The sequence below is a fragment of the Rhincodon typus genome, chromosome 15, assembly GCF_021869965.1.
Source record: "Rhincodon typus isolate 14 chromosome 15, sRhiTyp1.1, whole genome shotgun sequence".
Classification (NCBI taxonomy): Eukaryota; Metazoa; Chordata; class Chondrichthyes; order Orectolobiformes; family Rhincodontidae; genus Rhincodon; species Rhincodon typus.
In genome coordinates, this window is record NC_063346.1 from 57256931 (window position 1) to 57271603 (window position 14673).

Below are 14673 nucleotides of genomic sequence, written 5' to 3' on the forward strand. Positions count from 1 at the left end.
TCCCCTCTCCCCTCTCCCCTCTCCCCTCTCACTCAGACACTCCCACTCCCTGCACCCCCAGTCCTTGCACACCCATTCCCTCAGACCTCTCAGCCCCACCTGTCAGTTCACCCCATTCATGTCAGATCACCCCATTCCTGTCTGACCCCTCTGTCAGGCCCTTCTCCTCTAATTCACACCCCCACCCTCCACCACTTTGCCCTGTCCCCACTCTGGTTAGATCTTATCATCTGACTTATTTCCTACTACTACTTCCTCTTACTTTGTTAACTCCCTGCTCCCTCATCACACCTCCCCACTCCTTCAGTGCCGTGTCCCCTCAATGGTTTTAACACCATTTCTCTTGAATTCCATTCATGTCTCTCTGAGCTGTATATCACATTTGCCCATCTCCTGACTTGTACCTGTTTCATGCCTGCCTTCCTATTGATGTGTGTCCTTTATCTTGCATTAATGTATTTGTTTTTCTCTTCCTTAGCTGTTAATATCAAGTATCAGCAAGTTCTCGATCGACAGGATGAACACTGAGAAGGACTTTGCTCCTCTCACCTCCAACATTGTGCGAGCTCTCAATGACAAGCTCTATGAGAAAAGAAAAGTGGCTGCCCTGGAGATTGAGAAGTAAGATTCAAGCTAACCTTGTCTGTTTTGGCCTTGAACGGATAGTATTTGGAAAATGCATTCAATATTTTGATGCAGCTGCCAAGGTTGAATTCAGTTGTCTTTTACTTCAGTTAGAGTCATAGCGATGTATAGCATGGAAACAGATCCTTCGGTCCAACTCATCCATGCCGACCAGATATCCAAAATAAAGGTAGTCCTATTTGTCAGCATTTGGCCCATATCCCTCTAAACCCTTCCTACTCATAGACCCACCCAGATGCCTTTTAAATGTTGTAATTGTACCACCCTCCTCCACTTCCTCTGGCAGCTCATTCCATACACACACCACCCTCTGAGTGAAAACGTTGCCCGTCAGATCCCTTTTAAATCTTTCCCGGCTCACCTTAAACCTCTGCCCTCTAGTTTTGGATGTCAGCTCTCCTGCTCCTCTGATGTTGCCTGGCCTGCTGTGTTCCTCCAGCTCCATATTGTTACCAAGGAAAAGACCATCTCTATTTACTCTATCCATGCCTCTCGCAATTTTATAAACCTCTAGAACGTCACCTGTCAGCGTCTGATGCCCCAGCTCTCCCTATAGCTCAAACCCTCCAACTCTGGCAACATCCTTGTAAATCTTTTCTGAACCCTTTCACGTTTCACAACCTCCCTCCTATAGCTAGGAGACCAGAATTGCATGCAGTATTCCAAAAGTGGCCTAACCAATATCCTGTACAGCTGCAACAATACAATCCAACTCAATGTGCTGGCCAATAAAGGCAAGCATACCAAACGCTGTCTTCACTATCCTATCTACCTGTGACTCCACTTTCAAGGAACTATGACCCTGCACTCCAAGGTGATTCAACATACAAACTATCCAGCTTCTGGCCTTTAATTCATTTTGTCAACTCAACAGTTATTGATTCACTAAATCACTATCTTTAATGTCCTTGTCCTCACCAGAACAGCTATCTTTTCTGTCCTCTTCAAGCCTCCTGATACGCCCCTCATCCCCACTCCTCAAGTCCTAGGAAAATAGAGTTAGTGAATAACTAGTTATTCATTAACACATCTAGCTGGACTGCGCTCCCTTATTACAGCCACCCCTATACAAAGATGTAATTCCTGAAGGCAAAGATGCCATCCAGCTTCTCTTCCACAGTGTAACTATTTTGGTAAACTACCAGTGCCTGCTCTTTTTACCGTGTGTATAAGAGTCTGAGTGAGGAGTCTGTGCACTTTTATTCCAGTAATTGAAATCAGCTATTCAGCTACAGCTTTCCCTCCCTTAGCCCACCAGCTGTAACTTCCTATAAGGTTTCTACTCGTGCTAGTTTTGAGCATTATCTTTTTTTAAAATTTCTCTTCTGTCTCCCCTCAGAGTCATAGTCATACAGCATGGAAACAGACACTTTGGTGCAACTCGTCCATGCCGACCACATATCCTAAATTAATCTAGTCCCATTTACCAACATTTGGCCCTCATCCCTCTAAACCCTTCCTATTCATGTACCTATCCAGATGCCATGCCCTCTTTAAGTTCATCGTCTTGTTCTCCAGACTCTATTTCAACTAAAATGCTGACCGCTTGTCTGTGTTTCTGGCTCCCATGTTTACAGATGTTAATGGTCTCTTCAGATACTGCACCCCATCCTTTAAATCTGCTGTCATCACCTCTCTCCAAAACCACTTGCGTTGCTTCCCCATATCCTTGCAAAACACAACTTGTAACTTAAACCTCCCTGTCTTCTTCCAAGTTCTTGAATATGTTTTGTCTCCCAGATTTGTGCCTGTCTTTATTAGGAATTCTTGTTTGTATCGCACTAAGCAAGTTTCCACCCTACCTCCAGTTAGGAAATGGCTCTTACCAAAGTCAAAAATTAAAACCTTTTTGACTGCAACAAACTATCCCTCAGTGTCATTTTGCAGCCTTGAACACAGTTGAACATGCAATACTTTTCCTATGTCTCTCCACTGCTGGATGGGACTGCTCTCAGCTAATTCCATTCTTGTTTTCCTAATTGTAGACAGAGATCAATGCAATGCACTGACTTCCTGATGCCACCCAGTTAACTCTGCTTTCAGCTGTTTAGGCTGTAGAATTTCCTACCTAATCTTCTTTGGCCCTAAACCTCCATTTCTTCCTCTGAGGCACTCCTTAAACTTTTATTTTTGACCAAGCTTAATATCACCTGACGCAGCTCAGTGGCTAATTTTGTTGCAAAGAGGTTCTTGTGATTTGCTGTGGGAAGCTGTGTGTTGAAAGTATTACGTAAATATAACCTGTTGCTCGGAGTAATATGTGGTTCTAGAAGAGATTTGGCTTTTGAGGGGGGTGGGTGCTAAGATGGTTTTCATTGCTGTCTTTTTACTGATTCTCAGGATGTGTGTGGCTCCCATCCTTAGTTGTCACCAAGAAGGTAGTGAGCTGCCACCTTGTGCAGCTGCATTGTGCATGGGGAAGTGACTCCCTTGACAATGAAGGAACTGCATTACATCTGCTATTGTGGCCAGTGTGTAAGTTAGTGTAATCTGAATGTGTTGACGTTCTCACGGGTTTTTATCTTTGTGCATTCTCTAGATATTACAAACTGCAATAGCTCAAAATGCAAGTAAAAAGGACTTTGAAGGGTCAATGGGGCCGGGATTGCTTGTTGAGATTCCTTGCAATTTATTTTGTCGGAGTCACTTTTTTATTTTATATCATTTTTCACTGATTTGGTAATTGAAAGGGAAGAAGACTCAGGAGGTTAGAGAACAAATCGCAAATAGGGCTGAAGTATTTGAGTTCATATTGCAATTGGGAGGCAGGATGTTGGGCTGGGGTCAGGTCTGTCTATAACCTTGGAGCTTGTCAGCGGTGAAATTAAACTGGAATCTTCTATCCTCTTAATTCCTGCAGTGGTAACTTTTCTGAAAATGTATTACCACTGGGCCTCCTGCAAATCTCCATGCCACCATTCCTGTGGTCAATGTATTTCAGCAAGGTGCCAATAAAATGACTGTGCCTGCTAAATTAGTTCTGATGCTGAGTTCACAGGTACCTATTTGTTGCTGGTAACAGCATTTCGTCTTTTAAATTAAGAAAGCACAACCGCGCAGACCAGGAAGCAGGAAAATATTCTCCTTTTAAAAATGTAAGCATTTGCCTCAGATTTGGTGGCCATCGGCACCAATATGATGCAGCGATGAAAGTACCCGCCCAACGTGGTTGGACCTGCCAGCCACAAATGGCAGGTCCCAATTCTGCAAGGGATCCTCTGTAAGGAAAAGAGCTACGTTTCAAAAGGAATCTGGAACTCTGGTCCTTCAAAAACCGGCTTGAGGCTGCACAGATCCATTGGATATTTCAACACTGAGATTTTTGTTAGGGAAAGATAAAGTGGAGTGCAGAGCCAAGTCCGGAAAATGGAATGAAGACATCATTCATAATCTGATTGAGTCTGTTCCTCCATTCGAAGGGCTGAATGGTTTCCCTCTGTGCATTGCCTTTGAATTGTCTACTCTGTTTTAAAAGGAGGATACTCATGACTTGCACTTACTCTTACTTAGACATCAGTCATCTCTTACTGAGACATTGCTACTCCGAAGGAGAGGGACAACCACTTGTTTATGGTTCATTACAGTCACATAATTTGGTGCCATGATTATAATATTAATCCCATTCTGTCATTGGAGCAAAATATCATGTCTGATTGAGAGGATTGTGATAGGTTAAGTCCCTCCTACCAGTGTAAGACCTGGGGGACATTTAGAAACTCTCTAAAATACTTGATTCTAGGTGAGTTCAGAGGTTTGAACTTCCCCCTTTAATTTTCTAACTTTTAAATGGCATCGTAACTTCCTCAATGACATCCAATAGTTCAGTTCTCATATAGCCCTTTAAGATTTGTCAGTCGGAGTAATTTGAATGAATTTTTCCATTTCTTTTGTTTAACTCCGGCCTGAATCTAAAGAGAAACGCTCTGAAAGCAGAGGGTATGTTAGACTCTGGGTTTTGTAACTTCTGGATGTCAATCCCCACAGTTCGGGTTTAATCATCACTGTATGTTGTCTCCCTTTGGGACAGTATGATGGCTTTCAATGCCTTTGCATTAGGGAGCAAGCCAGTATCCACCATTCTGATCCTGGCATCTGAAGAACTCTGTAGACTATATGGTTGAGTCAGTAACCTTGGGCTATGTTTGCTTAAAGCTGTTAAACTTGTCTGCTGAAGAGTGGAGTAGCTTAAATACATACTGAACCTTCTTTCTACAAATACAAATATTGCATGATAAATAATAGTGCTACACAACAACAGTTCTAATTCTTGGCTGCTTTACTGTCAGTGAGGCAATTCCTATAAGGTCCACCGTGTGCACTGAAGCCGAACCTGGTTCTGAGATTCTAATGAAACACTCACTCGGAGTCACAGAAGTACCCAAAATGGAAACAGACCCTTTGGTCTAACTTGTCCATGCAGCTGGATATCCTAAATAAAACTAGTCCCATTTGCCAGCATTTGGCCCATATCCCTCTAAACCCTTCCTATGCATGTACCCATCCAGATGCCTTTTAAATGTCATAATTGTACCAGTTCCTCTGGCAGCTCATTCCATACAAGCACCACCCTCTGTGTGAAGTCTTTCCCTCTTAGCTTAAACCTATGCCCTCTAGCTTTGGACTCCCCAACTCGGGGAAAAGACCTTGTCCATTCACCTTATCCATGCCCCTCTTGATTTTATAAACCTCTATAACGTCACCCCTCAGCCTCCAACGCTCCAGGGAAAATAGCCCCAGCCTATTCATCCTCTCCCTATCGCTCAAACCCTCCAACCCTGACAACATCCTTGTAAATCTTTTCTGAACCCTTTCATGTTTCACAACATCGTTCCTATATCAGGGAGACCGGAATTGCACGCAGTATTCCAATACTGGCCTAACCAATGTTCTGTACAACTGCAAAATGACCCCTCAACTCCTATACTTAATGCACTGACCAGTAAAGGCAAGTATACCAATGCCTCCTGCACTGTCCTGTCTGCCTGTGACTCCACCTTCAGGGAGCTAATAACTTGCACTCCAAGGTCTCTGCTCAGCAACACTCCCCAGGGCCTTACCATTAAGTGTATAAGTCCTGCCATGATTTGCCTTTCCAAAATGCAACACCTCACATTTATCTAAATTAAGCTCCATCTGCCACTCCTTGACCCATTGGCCCATCTGGTCAAGGTCCTGTTGTACTCTGAGGTAACTACCTTCGCTGTGCATTACACCTCCAATTTTGGTTTCATCTGAAAACTTACTAACCATACCTCCTCCTATGTTCACATATGCATCATTTATATAAATGATGAAAAGCAGTGGACCCAGCACTGATCCTTGTGGCACACTGCTGGTCGCGGGTCTCTAGACTGAAAAGCAGCCCTCCACCACCACCCTCTGTCTTCTACCTTCGAGCCGGTTCTTGTATTCCATGTGATCTAACCGTGCTAACCGGTTTCTGCTGAGGAACCTTGTCAAACGCCTTACTGAAGTCCATATAGATCACGTCCACAGCTCTGCCTCGTCAATCCTCTTTGTTACTTCTTCAAAAAAACTCAGTTAAGTTAGTGCGACACGATTTCCTACACACAAAGCCACGTTGACTATCCCTAATCAGTCCTTGTATTTCCAAATACATGTAAACGCTGCCCATTAGGATTCCCTCCAAAAACTTGCTCCCGACTGATGTCAGGCTCATCAGTCTATGGTTTCCTGGCTTTTCCTTACCACCTTTCTTAAATAGTGGCACCACGTTAGCCAACCTCTAATCTTCTGGCACCTCACCTGTGGCTATCGATGATACAAATATCTCAGCAAGGGGCCCAGCAATCACTTCCCTAGCTTCCCACAGAGTTCTAGAGTACACCTGATCAGGTCCCAGGGATTTGATTAATTTTATTGTCGCATGTACTGAAACACAGTGAAAATCTTTGTTTACCAGCGGTACAGGCAGATCACAGCAAGCAAAGGATGTACAGATCAAAAAGACTTGGAGGCATACAGGTTACATTGCAGGTTACATTATTTGAGGCTAGAGTCCATTCAGCAGTCTGACAACGGCTGGAGAGAAGCTGTTCCTGAACCTGCTTGTGCACGTGTTCAGGCTTCTGTATCTCTGCCTGATGGAAGAGCTTGTGGGAGATCATTACCGGGGTGTGATGGGTCTTTGATGTTGGCCATGTAAATGGAGTCCACGGATGGAAGGTTGGCTTCCGTGATGGTCTGGGCTGTGCACACCACATTCCGTAGTTTCTTGCGGTCCTGGGCAGAGCAGTTGCCATACTAGGCCGTTATGCACCTGGACAGTATGCTTTCAATGGTGTATCTGTAGAAGCTGGTGACAATTTATCCACCTATTATGTGTTTTAAGCTGTCCAACACCACCACCTCTGTAATATGGACATTTTTCAAGATGTCACTATTTATTTCCCCACGTTCTCTATCTTCTATATCCTTCTCCACAGTAAATACTGATGCAAAATACTTGTTTAGTATCTCCCCTCTCTCCTGCGGATCCACACTTAGGTGGCCTTGCTGATCTTTAAGGGGTCCTATTCTCTCCCTAGTTACTGTTTTGGCCTTAGTCCCCTTTTTGCCCTCCTGATTTCCCTCTTAAGTATACTCCTACCGCCTTTATTACGCTTCTAGGGATTCACTCGATCTCTGCTGTTTATACCTGACATATGCTTCCTTCTTTTTCTTGACCAGGACCTCAATTTCTCTAGTCATCCAGTATTCCCTACTCCTAGCAGCCTTGCCCTTCACCCTAACAGGAACATACTGTATGTGGACTCTTGTTATCTACAGAATTGAACAGGATGGTCCAGTTGAGACTAATTTGAATAATGTAGATGAGGAAACTCTATTAAATTTGGCCAATAGTACAGGGATGAGGAAGCGCTGATATAAGGTTTTGGGAAAGAGAAAAAGAGGGAATGGAAGTTTAAAAATAGAAATGACCTGAATGATGGAAATGGAAACACCAATTGATTTCAAAAGGACTCCAGCTGAGCACTTGAGGGAAGTAAGTTTGTAGGGCTGAGCATATAGTGGAGGAAAGAGATTGTACGGAGAGCAAGCATGAAATTGATGGGCTGAATAGTTTGCTTCTATTTTCTAAATAACAAAGCTATACAATTGTAGCAGCACAGAAGGCCATTTGAACCATCATCTTCATGCTGGCCCTCCTAAGGAGCAGCTCACGTACTGTCACTCCCTCACTCCTCACCATAGCCCATCTTCATCTTCAGACATTTAAATTTAACCAGTGTTTGAAAAGGTTTTTATTCAATGCCTGTTTAATACCATCTAGGATCTGGTATGTTTTTTAACAGCGTCCTGAACCTATATTGTTCCTTCAAAGATTTATGTACATTTGTCCCCAGGTATCTTGTTTCCTGCACTCTTTAAAAATACAGTATCACTTCATTTATATTCCACAATTTTCTTATCAAAATGAATCACTTGACACTGCTCTACATTAAATTTCCTCTGCCTACTTTGCCAGTCTGTGCTCTCCTGCAACCTGTTACAATTTCTCTGGTTTGAGTTTTTGAATTATCCACAAACTTTGAAACTCTGCATATAATAGCCAGATCATTAAGATGTTAAACAAAAACATTCGAGCGATCCTAATCCTGAAACTCAAGCCCCCTCCCCACTCCAAGAATCACTGCTGCTTACATCCTTTCAGTCTGGAAATGCACCCATTCACTACTACTCTCTCCTTTTTGTCCTTAGTCAATTTTGTGTTCATGTTGACACTGTGTCACTTTCAATCCCACAAGCTTTAGTTTTGTTAATGGGTCTGTAATGTGGTCAAGTAACTTTGATGTCCATGTGAAGTTGGCGCTATGCACTACCCACATCAACTTCCTGTTACTTCATCAAAGAACATGGTCAAATTTGCTACACACAATTTGCCTTTAGCAAACTATTGCTGACTTCTGTTTATTCATCCATATGCAGTTCAAAATTCCTCTGAGTCCTTTGAACCACTCCCTTTTTTTTTTGTGGATATCTTCTTTCTTTGGGAATGTTTGGAATTCGCTGAGTTCAGCCAGCGGTGAAGCGGTTCACAACACTGAGAGCAGGTTCACTTACTGTGATAATAAAAGCAAAATGCTGCGGATGTGGAGATCTAAAATAATAGCAGAGTGCTGGGAAAATCAGCAGATCTGGCAGTATCTTTCAAAAGAATAACAGTTTTGAGTCTGATTCTTCGGAATTCACTTAATATATATTCGGTCCATTTTTATTTTAATAGAAATATCTGGCATCTGAACTGCTGTCTGGGGTCTTTTTCTAGGTCATCTTACCTGTTAATTTCTAATTGAATTAAGACTGTCTTTAAAAGATTATGCTGTGTACTTCCATCTCTGTGCCGTAGTTGTTTCCTATACATTAAGGGAAACATCTTCCTTTAAAGCCGTTATTTGAGAAATACTTCCAGTTGGTTTATTGAATTAATGTCCCTGTCAACGTGCTGAATTGCAAAAACCAAGAAAATGCTAGACATTGTTGAGTCAGTGGTTGTAGTATTACACCTTGTTTCACTGCTATAGACTTATACTGCACATTTTGAAAACACAATGCGCTTACGCTGGTGCTAACTATCAACCTGAAACTACTTCCTGTCCTCAATCTTGTCCTTCCACCAAATCATCTGTTGTCAAATATTATCCAGTTCCATTTTAATTGTCTCATTGCAAATATCCAGCAATCTTGTCGTCTTCTGTGATCTTGTACCCCCTGTCCCCTCTTGTTCAAGGTTCAAAAAGCAGTGGAAGCAGTCATTTAATATTCACTTTTCTTCATAATATAGTATGTTTCTGTCATATTCTCTCCCTTTCAATGAAGGTCAAAGTTTTAATACTCTTGGTGTAATTCTCAGAAGGGCTGTTGGGTTTTGACGCTTATACTCAGACACCTTCAAACTGAGGAAGTGATACTTCATTTGCGCCCAGTTTTGGTTGACCCCCATTTTAAGTAATTACGTTCAATTCTGTATACTTCCTCAGGAAAAAAGGTATTGATCTTAAAAGGTGAAATGCATATTTGCCAGAATGTCATGGTCAACAATCACTCAGTAACCAGTACGACTGCATACCTGGGAAATTCTGTCATTGTCATGGATTCTGTAGGCCCTTGTGAGGCAGATGAGCCTGATCCTAGATCCACATTTCCAACCACACGTTCAGCAAGTGTTTCCAAGAGGTGGAATTGGTCTTTGGCCTTGAGATCTTGGCATTCCTTTCTTTGGTTCATTTTCCGTACTTCCTCTTCCTGACAGGGATTTTTGAAGAATTGTGTCTCTTCATTCAGGAGCTTCCTCCAAGTCAGTTCCTTCTGAATGAAGGTCTCCCATGCGTTGACATCTGTGTTGTGTTTCTAGAGGCAAGCCTTCAGAGAGTCTTTGAAACACTGCCTTTGTCCTCCTCTCATTCAAGTACCTCCCTTACCAATATTAGGCAGGAACTGGAAAATGATGATTGGATGCGGCTGTTTGAGGGTAAATGTACATCGGACGTGTGGGAGTATTTCAAGCAGTGGTTGATAAGAGTTCAGGAGCGGCATGTTCATGCGAGAATGGAAGATAGGTATGCAAGTTACTTGAACCTTGGATGACCAGGATTGTTATGACCTTGGTCAAAAAAGAAAAAGGAAGCATACATAATGTCTAGGAGGATAGGAACTGACAAAGCCCTTGAAGAATATAAGGAAAGTAGGAAAGAATTTAAGCAAGGAATTAGAAGGACTAAAAGGGTTCATGAAAAGTCATTAGTAAACAGGATTAAGGAGCAACCGAAGGCTTTTTATACATATATAGAAAGCGAGGGTATCCAGGGAAAGGGTTGGCCCACTCAAGGACAAAGAAGGGAAAGTATGTGTGGAGCCAGAAGAGGTAACGGAGGTCTTAAACAAATACTTTGTATCAGTATTCTCCAAAGAGAAGGCATTGGTGGAGGATAATCTCTAAGCCGAGTTGCTATTAAAAAGGAAGAGATGTTTTGCATCTTAAAACGTATTAAGATAGATAAGTCCCCTGGTCCTGATGGGGTCCATCCCAGAGTATTGAGGGAGGGAAGAGAACAAATTGTTGGAGCACTGACAGACGACTTTGTACCCTCTTTAGCCACAGCTGAGGTCCCAGAGGACTGGAGATTGGCTGGCTAATGTTGTCCCATTGCTTAAAATAAGGTAACGGGGATAATCCAGGAAATTACAGGCCTCTGAGCCTCACGTCAGTGGTAGGAAAATTATTGGAAAAGCTTCTTAGGGACAAGATTTATAAGCATTTAGAAGCAAATGGACTTACTAGCGATAGACAGCATGGTTTTGTGTGGGGAAGGTTGTGTCTCACTAACTTGATCAAGTTTTTTGAGGAGGTGACGAAGATAATTGAGAGAAAAGCGGTTGATTTTATCTACATGGACTTCAGTAAAGCCTTTGACAAGGACCTTCATAGCAGATGGTACAAAAGGTGAAGTCACATTGTATCAGGGGTGAGCTGACAAGATGGATACAGAACTGACTTAGTCATAGGAGACAGAGGGTAGTGGTGGAAGAAAGACAACAAGGTGTAGAGCTGGATGAACACAGCAAGCCAAACAGCATCAGAGGAGCAGGAAAGCTGACGTTTCGGGTCGAGACTCTTCTTCTTCAGAAATGGGGGAGGGGAACGGGGTTCTGAAATAAATAGGGAGAAAGGGGGAGGTGGATAGAAGATGGATAAAGGAGAAGATAGGTGGAGAGGAGACAGACAGGTCAAGGAGGCAGGGTTGGAGCCAGTAAAACTGAGTGTAGATGGGGGATTAGGGAGGGGATAGGTCGGTCCAGGGAGGACGGACAGGTCAAGGAGGCGGGATGAGACTAGTAGGTAGGAGATGGGGGTGGGGCTAGAGGTGGGAGGAGTGGATAGGTGGGAGGACAGGTTAAGGAGGTGGGTACAAGCTGGGCTGGTTTTGGGATGTGGTTGGAGGAGGGGAGATTTTGAAGCTTGTGAAGTCCACATTAATACCATTGGGCTGCAGGGTTCCCAAGCGAATATGAGTTGCTGTTCCTGCAACCTTCAGGTGGCATCGTTGTGGCACTGGAGGAGGCCCAGGATGGACATGTCCTCCAAGGAGTGGGAGGGGGGGAGTTGAAATGGTTCACGACTGGGAGGTGCAGTTGTTTGGTGCGAACCGAGCGTAGGTGTTCCACAAAGCGGTCCCCAAGCCTCCGCTTGGTTTCCCCAGTGTAGAGGAGGCCACATCGGGAACAGTGGATACAGTATACTACATTAGCAGATGTGCAGGTGAACATCTGTTTAATGTGGAAGGTCTTCTTAGGGCCTGGGATGGGGATGAGGGGGGAGGTGTAGGGGCAGGTGTAGCAATTCCTGCGGTTGCAGGGAAAAGTGCCGGGGGTGGTGGGGCTGGAGGGGAGTGTGGAGCAGACAAGGGAGTCACAGAGAGAGTGGTCCCTCCGGAAAGCAGATAAGAGTGGGGAGGGAAAAATGTCTTGGGTAGTGGGGTCAGATTGCAGATGGCAGAAGTGTCGGAGGATGATGCGTTGGATCCGGAGGTTGGTGGGGTGGTACGTGAGGAAGAAGGGGATTCTGTTTTGGTTATTATTGCGGGGAGGGGGTATGAGGGATGAGTTGCGGGAAATGCGAGAGACATGGTTGAGGGCGTTTTCGACCACTGTGAAGGGGAAGTTGCGGTCCTTGATAAACAAGGACATCTGGGATGTCCGGGAGTGGAATGCCTCATCTCGGGAGTGGATGCGGTGGAGGTGAAGGAATTAAATCCCAAAACCAGCCCAGTTCGTACCCGCCTCCCTAACCTGTGCTCCCACCTATCCACTCCTCCCACCTCTAGCCCCACCCCCATCTCCTACCTACTAGCCTCATCCCGCCTCCTTGCCCTGTCCGTCCTCCCTGGACCGACCTATCCCCTCCCTAATCCCCCATCTACACTCAGTTTTACTGGCTCCAACCCTGCCTCCTTGACCTGTCTGTCTCCTCTCCACCTAACTTCTCCTCTATCCATCTTCTATCCGCCTCCTCCTTTCTCCCTATTTATTTCAGAATCCCCTTCCCCTCCCCCATTTCTGAAGAAGAGTCTCGACCCGAAACGTCAGCTTTCCTGCTCCTCTGATGCTGCTTGGCCTGCTGTGTTTATCCAGCTCTACACCTTGTTGTCTCGGATTCTCCAGCATCAGCAGTTCCTACTATCTCTGTAGTGGTGGAAGGATGCTTTTCGGAATCGAAAGCTGTGACTAGTGGTGTTCCACAGGGATCAGTGCTGGGGCCTCTACTATTCGAGATCTACATATATGATTTGGAGAAAAATGTAGCTGGTTTAATTTAGTAAATTTGTGAATGATAAAGATACAGCGATTCTCGATCAGTTGGAAGCATAGGCAGAAAAATGGCAGGTGGAGTTTAATCTGACTAAATGTGAGGAAAGTCAAGTACAGGTGGAAATTACACGGTGAATGGCAGAACCCTTAAGAGTATTGATATGCAGAGGGATCTGGGTGTGCAGGCCCACAGGTCATTGAAGGTGGCAGTGCAGGTGGATAAGGCAGTAAAAAGGCTTATATCATGCTTGCCTTCATTGGAAGGGGCATGATTATAAGGATAGACAAGTTATGCCGCAGCTTTATAGAAATTTGGTTAGGCCAAACTTGGAATATTGTACAATCACTATCAGAAGGATGGGAATGCTATAGACAGCGTACAGAAAAGGTTTACCAGGATGTTGGTATGGGGGATTTTAGCTACGAAGAAAGGTTGGATAGACTAGGTTTGTTTTCACTGCAACGCAGGAGGCTGAGGGGTGACCTGATAGAAGTTTATAAGATTGTGAATGTCATGAATAGAGTGGAAAGTATGAGGCTTTTTCCCAGGGTGGAGGTGTCAATTACTAGGGGACACAGGTTTGAGGTGTGAGAGGGGGAATTTAAAAGAGATGTGCAAGACAAGTTTTTCACAGAAAGGGTGGGGAGTGCCTGGAATGCGTTGCCAGAGGAGATGAGGGAAGCAGACACAATAGCAACATTCAAGATGCATCTGGACAAAAACATGAATAGGAAGGAAATAGAGGGATAGGGATCCTACGAGTGAAGACAGTTTTAATATGGAAAGGCGAAGTGTGTTGGTGCAGGCTTGGAGGGCCGAAGGGCCTGTATCGTTGTTTGTTCTTTTGTCCTTAAGCTGGGAAGAGAAAATTTGCTTTGGCAGTCAGAACTTGGGTATCCTAAGCACATGGCCGGCCCAGGGGAGTTGGATTCGGATGATCTTGGCTTCGATGCTGGTGGTGTTGGCTACTTCAAAGACAGTGATGTTAATACACCTGTCCTCCCAGCAGATGCAAAGAATCTGTCCCAAGCAACATTGATGCTACCTCAAGGCCCTTGAGAAGTACCATCTATCCGTAGTACAGCTTTTGGAGCCATATACAAGAGTCAGAAGGATGACTGCTTTATATACAAGGATCTTTGTTTCAGCACAGATGTCATAATTATTGAAGACTCTTGTCCTCGGGCATCCAAAGGTGACACACATGCTGCATGTGGTGATGAATCTGCACGTCAACATCAGCCTTAGGTGAGAGAGATCTCCCCAAATAGAGGAAACATTCCATATCTGGGAGGATTACTCCATTGATCTTAATGGAGGGTGGACTGGAACTTGACTTGGGCAGCTTGGTAAAGGATTTTATCAAGGATCACCTTGACATTGTGGCTGAGACAAATTCTTTGGTATGTTTCCATAAAAACATTAAATCAAGCTTGAAGATGCTCTTCTGATAGAGCAGAAATAATGTTTTTGTTTGTATGCTGAAGTTCCACAAACGTGGGAGGAAAGGAACAGGATATAGCCATTCAGGACCTGGAGCCTGTCCTGCCATTCAGTGAGAACATATAGCATTGAAGATAGGAGCAGGAGGAGGCCGTTCAGCCCTTCGAGCCTGCTCAGTCATTCATCATGATCATAGCTGATCGTCCTACACAACAGCCTAATCCTGCTTTCTCCCCATAACCTTTGATCCCATT

At 44.1% G+C, this 14673-nt stretch overlaps 2 protein-coding genes across 3 annotated transcripts in view; both read left to right on the forward strand.

Annotated features, from left to right (window-relative positions):
• LOC109911204 (protein MTSS 2-like) overlaps positions 1-14673 on the forward strand; it is a 1013245-nt gene that overhangs the window by 505438 nt on the left and 493134 nt on the right. The gene's annotated exons all lie outside the window — the stretch shown is intronic.
• The window catches only part of vac14 (vac14 homolog (S. cerevisiae)), a 308745-nt gene continuing 294520 nt past the window's right edge, over positions 449-14673 (forward strand). Inside the window, exon 1 of one of the 2 annotated variants that reach the window (XM_048605640.1) lies at positions 449-621. In XM_048605640.1, coding sequence (XP_048461597.1) covers positions 518-621 — 104 coding nt within the window. In that variant the 5' untranslated portion in view covers positions 449-517. The remainder of the gene's footprint in view (positions 622-14673) is intronic. The other variant, XM_048605641.1, reaches the window with a different exon arrangement.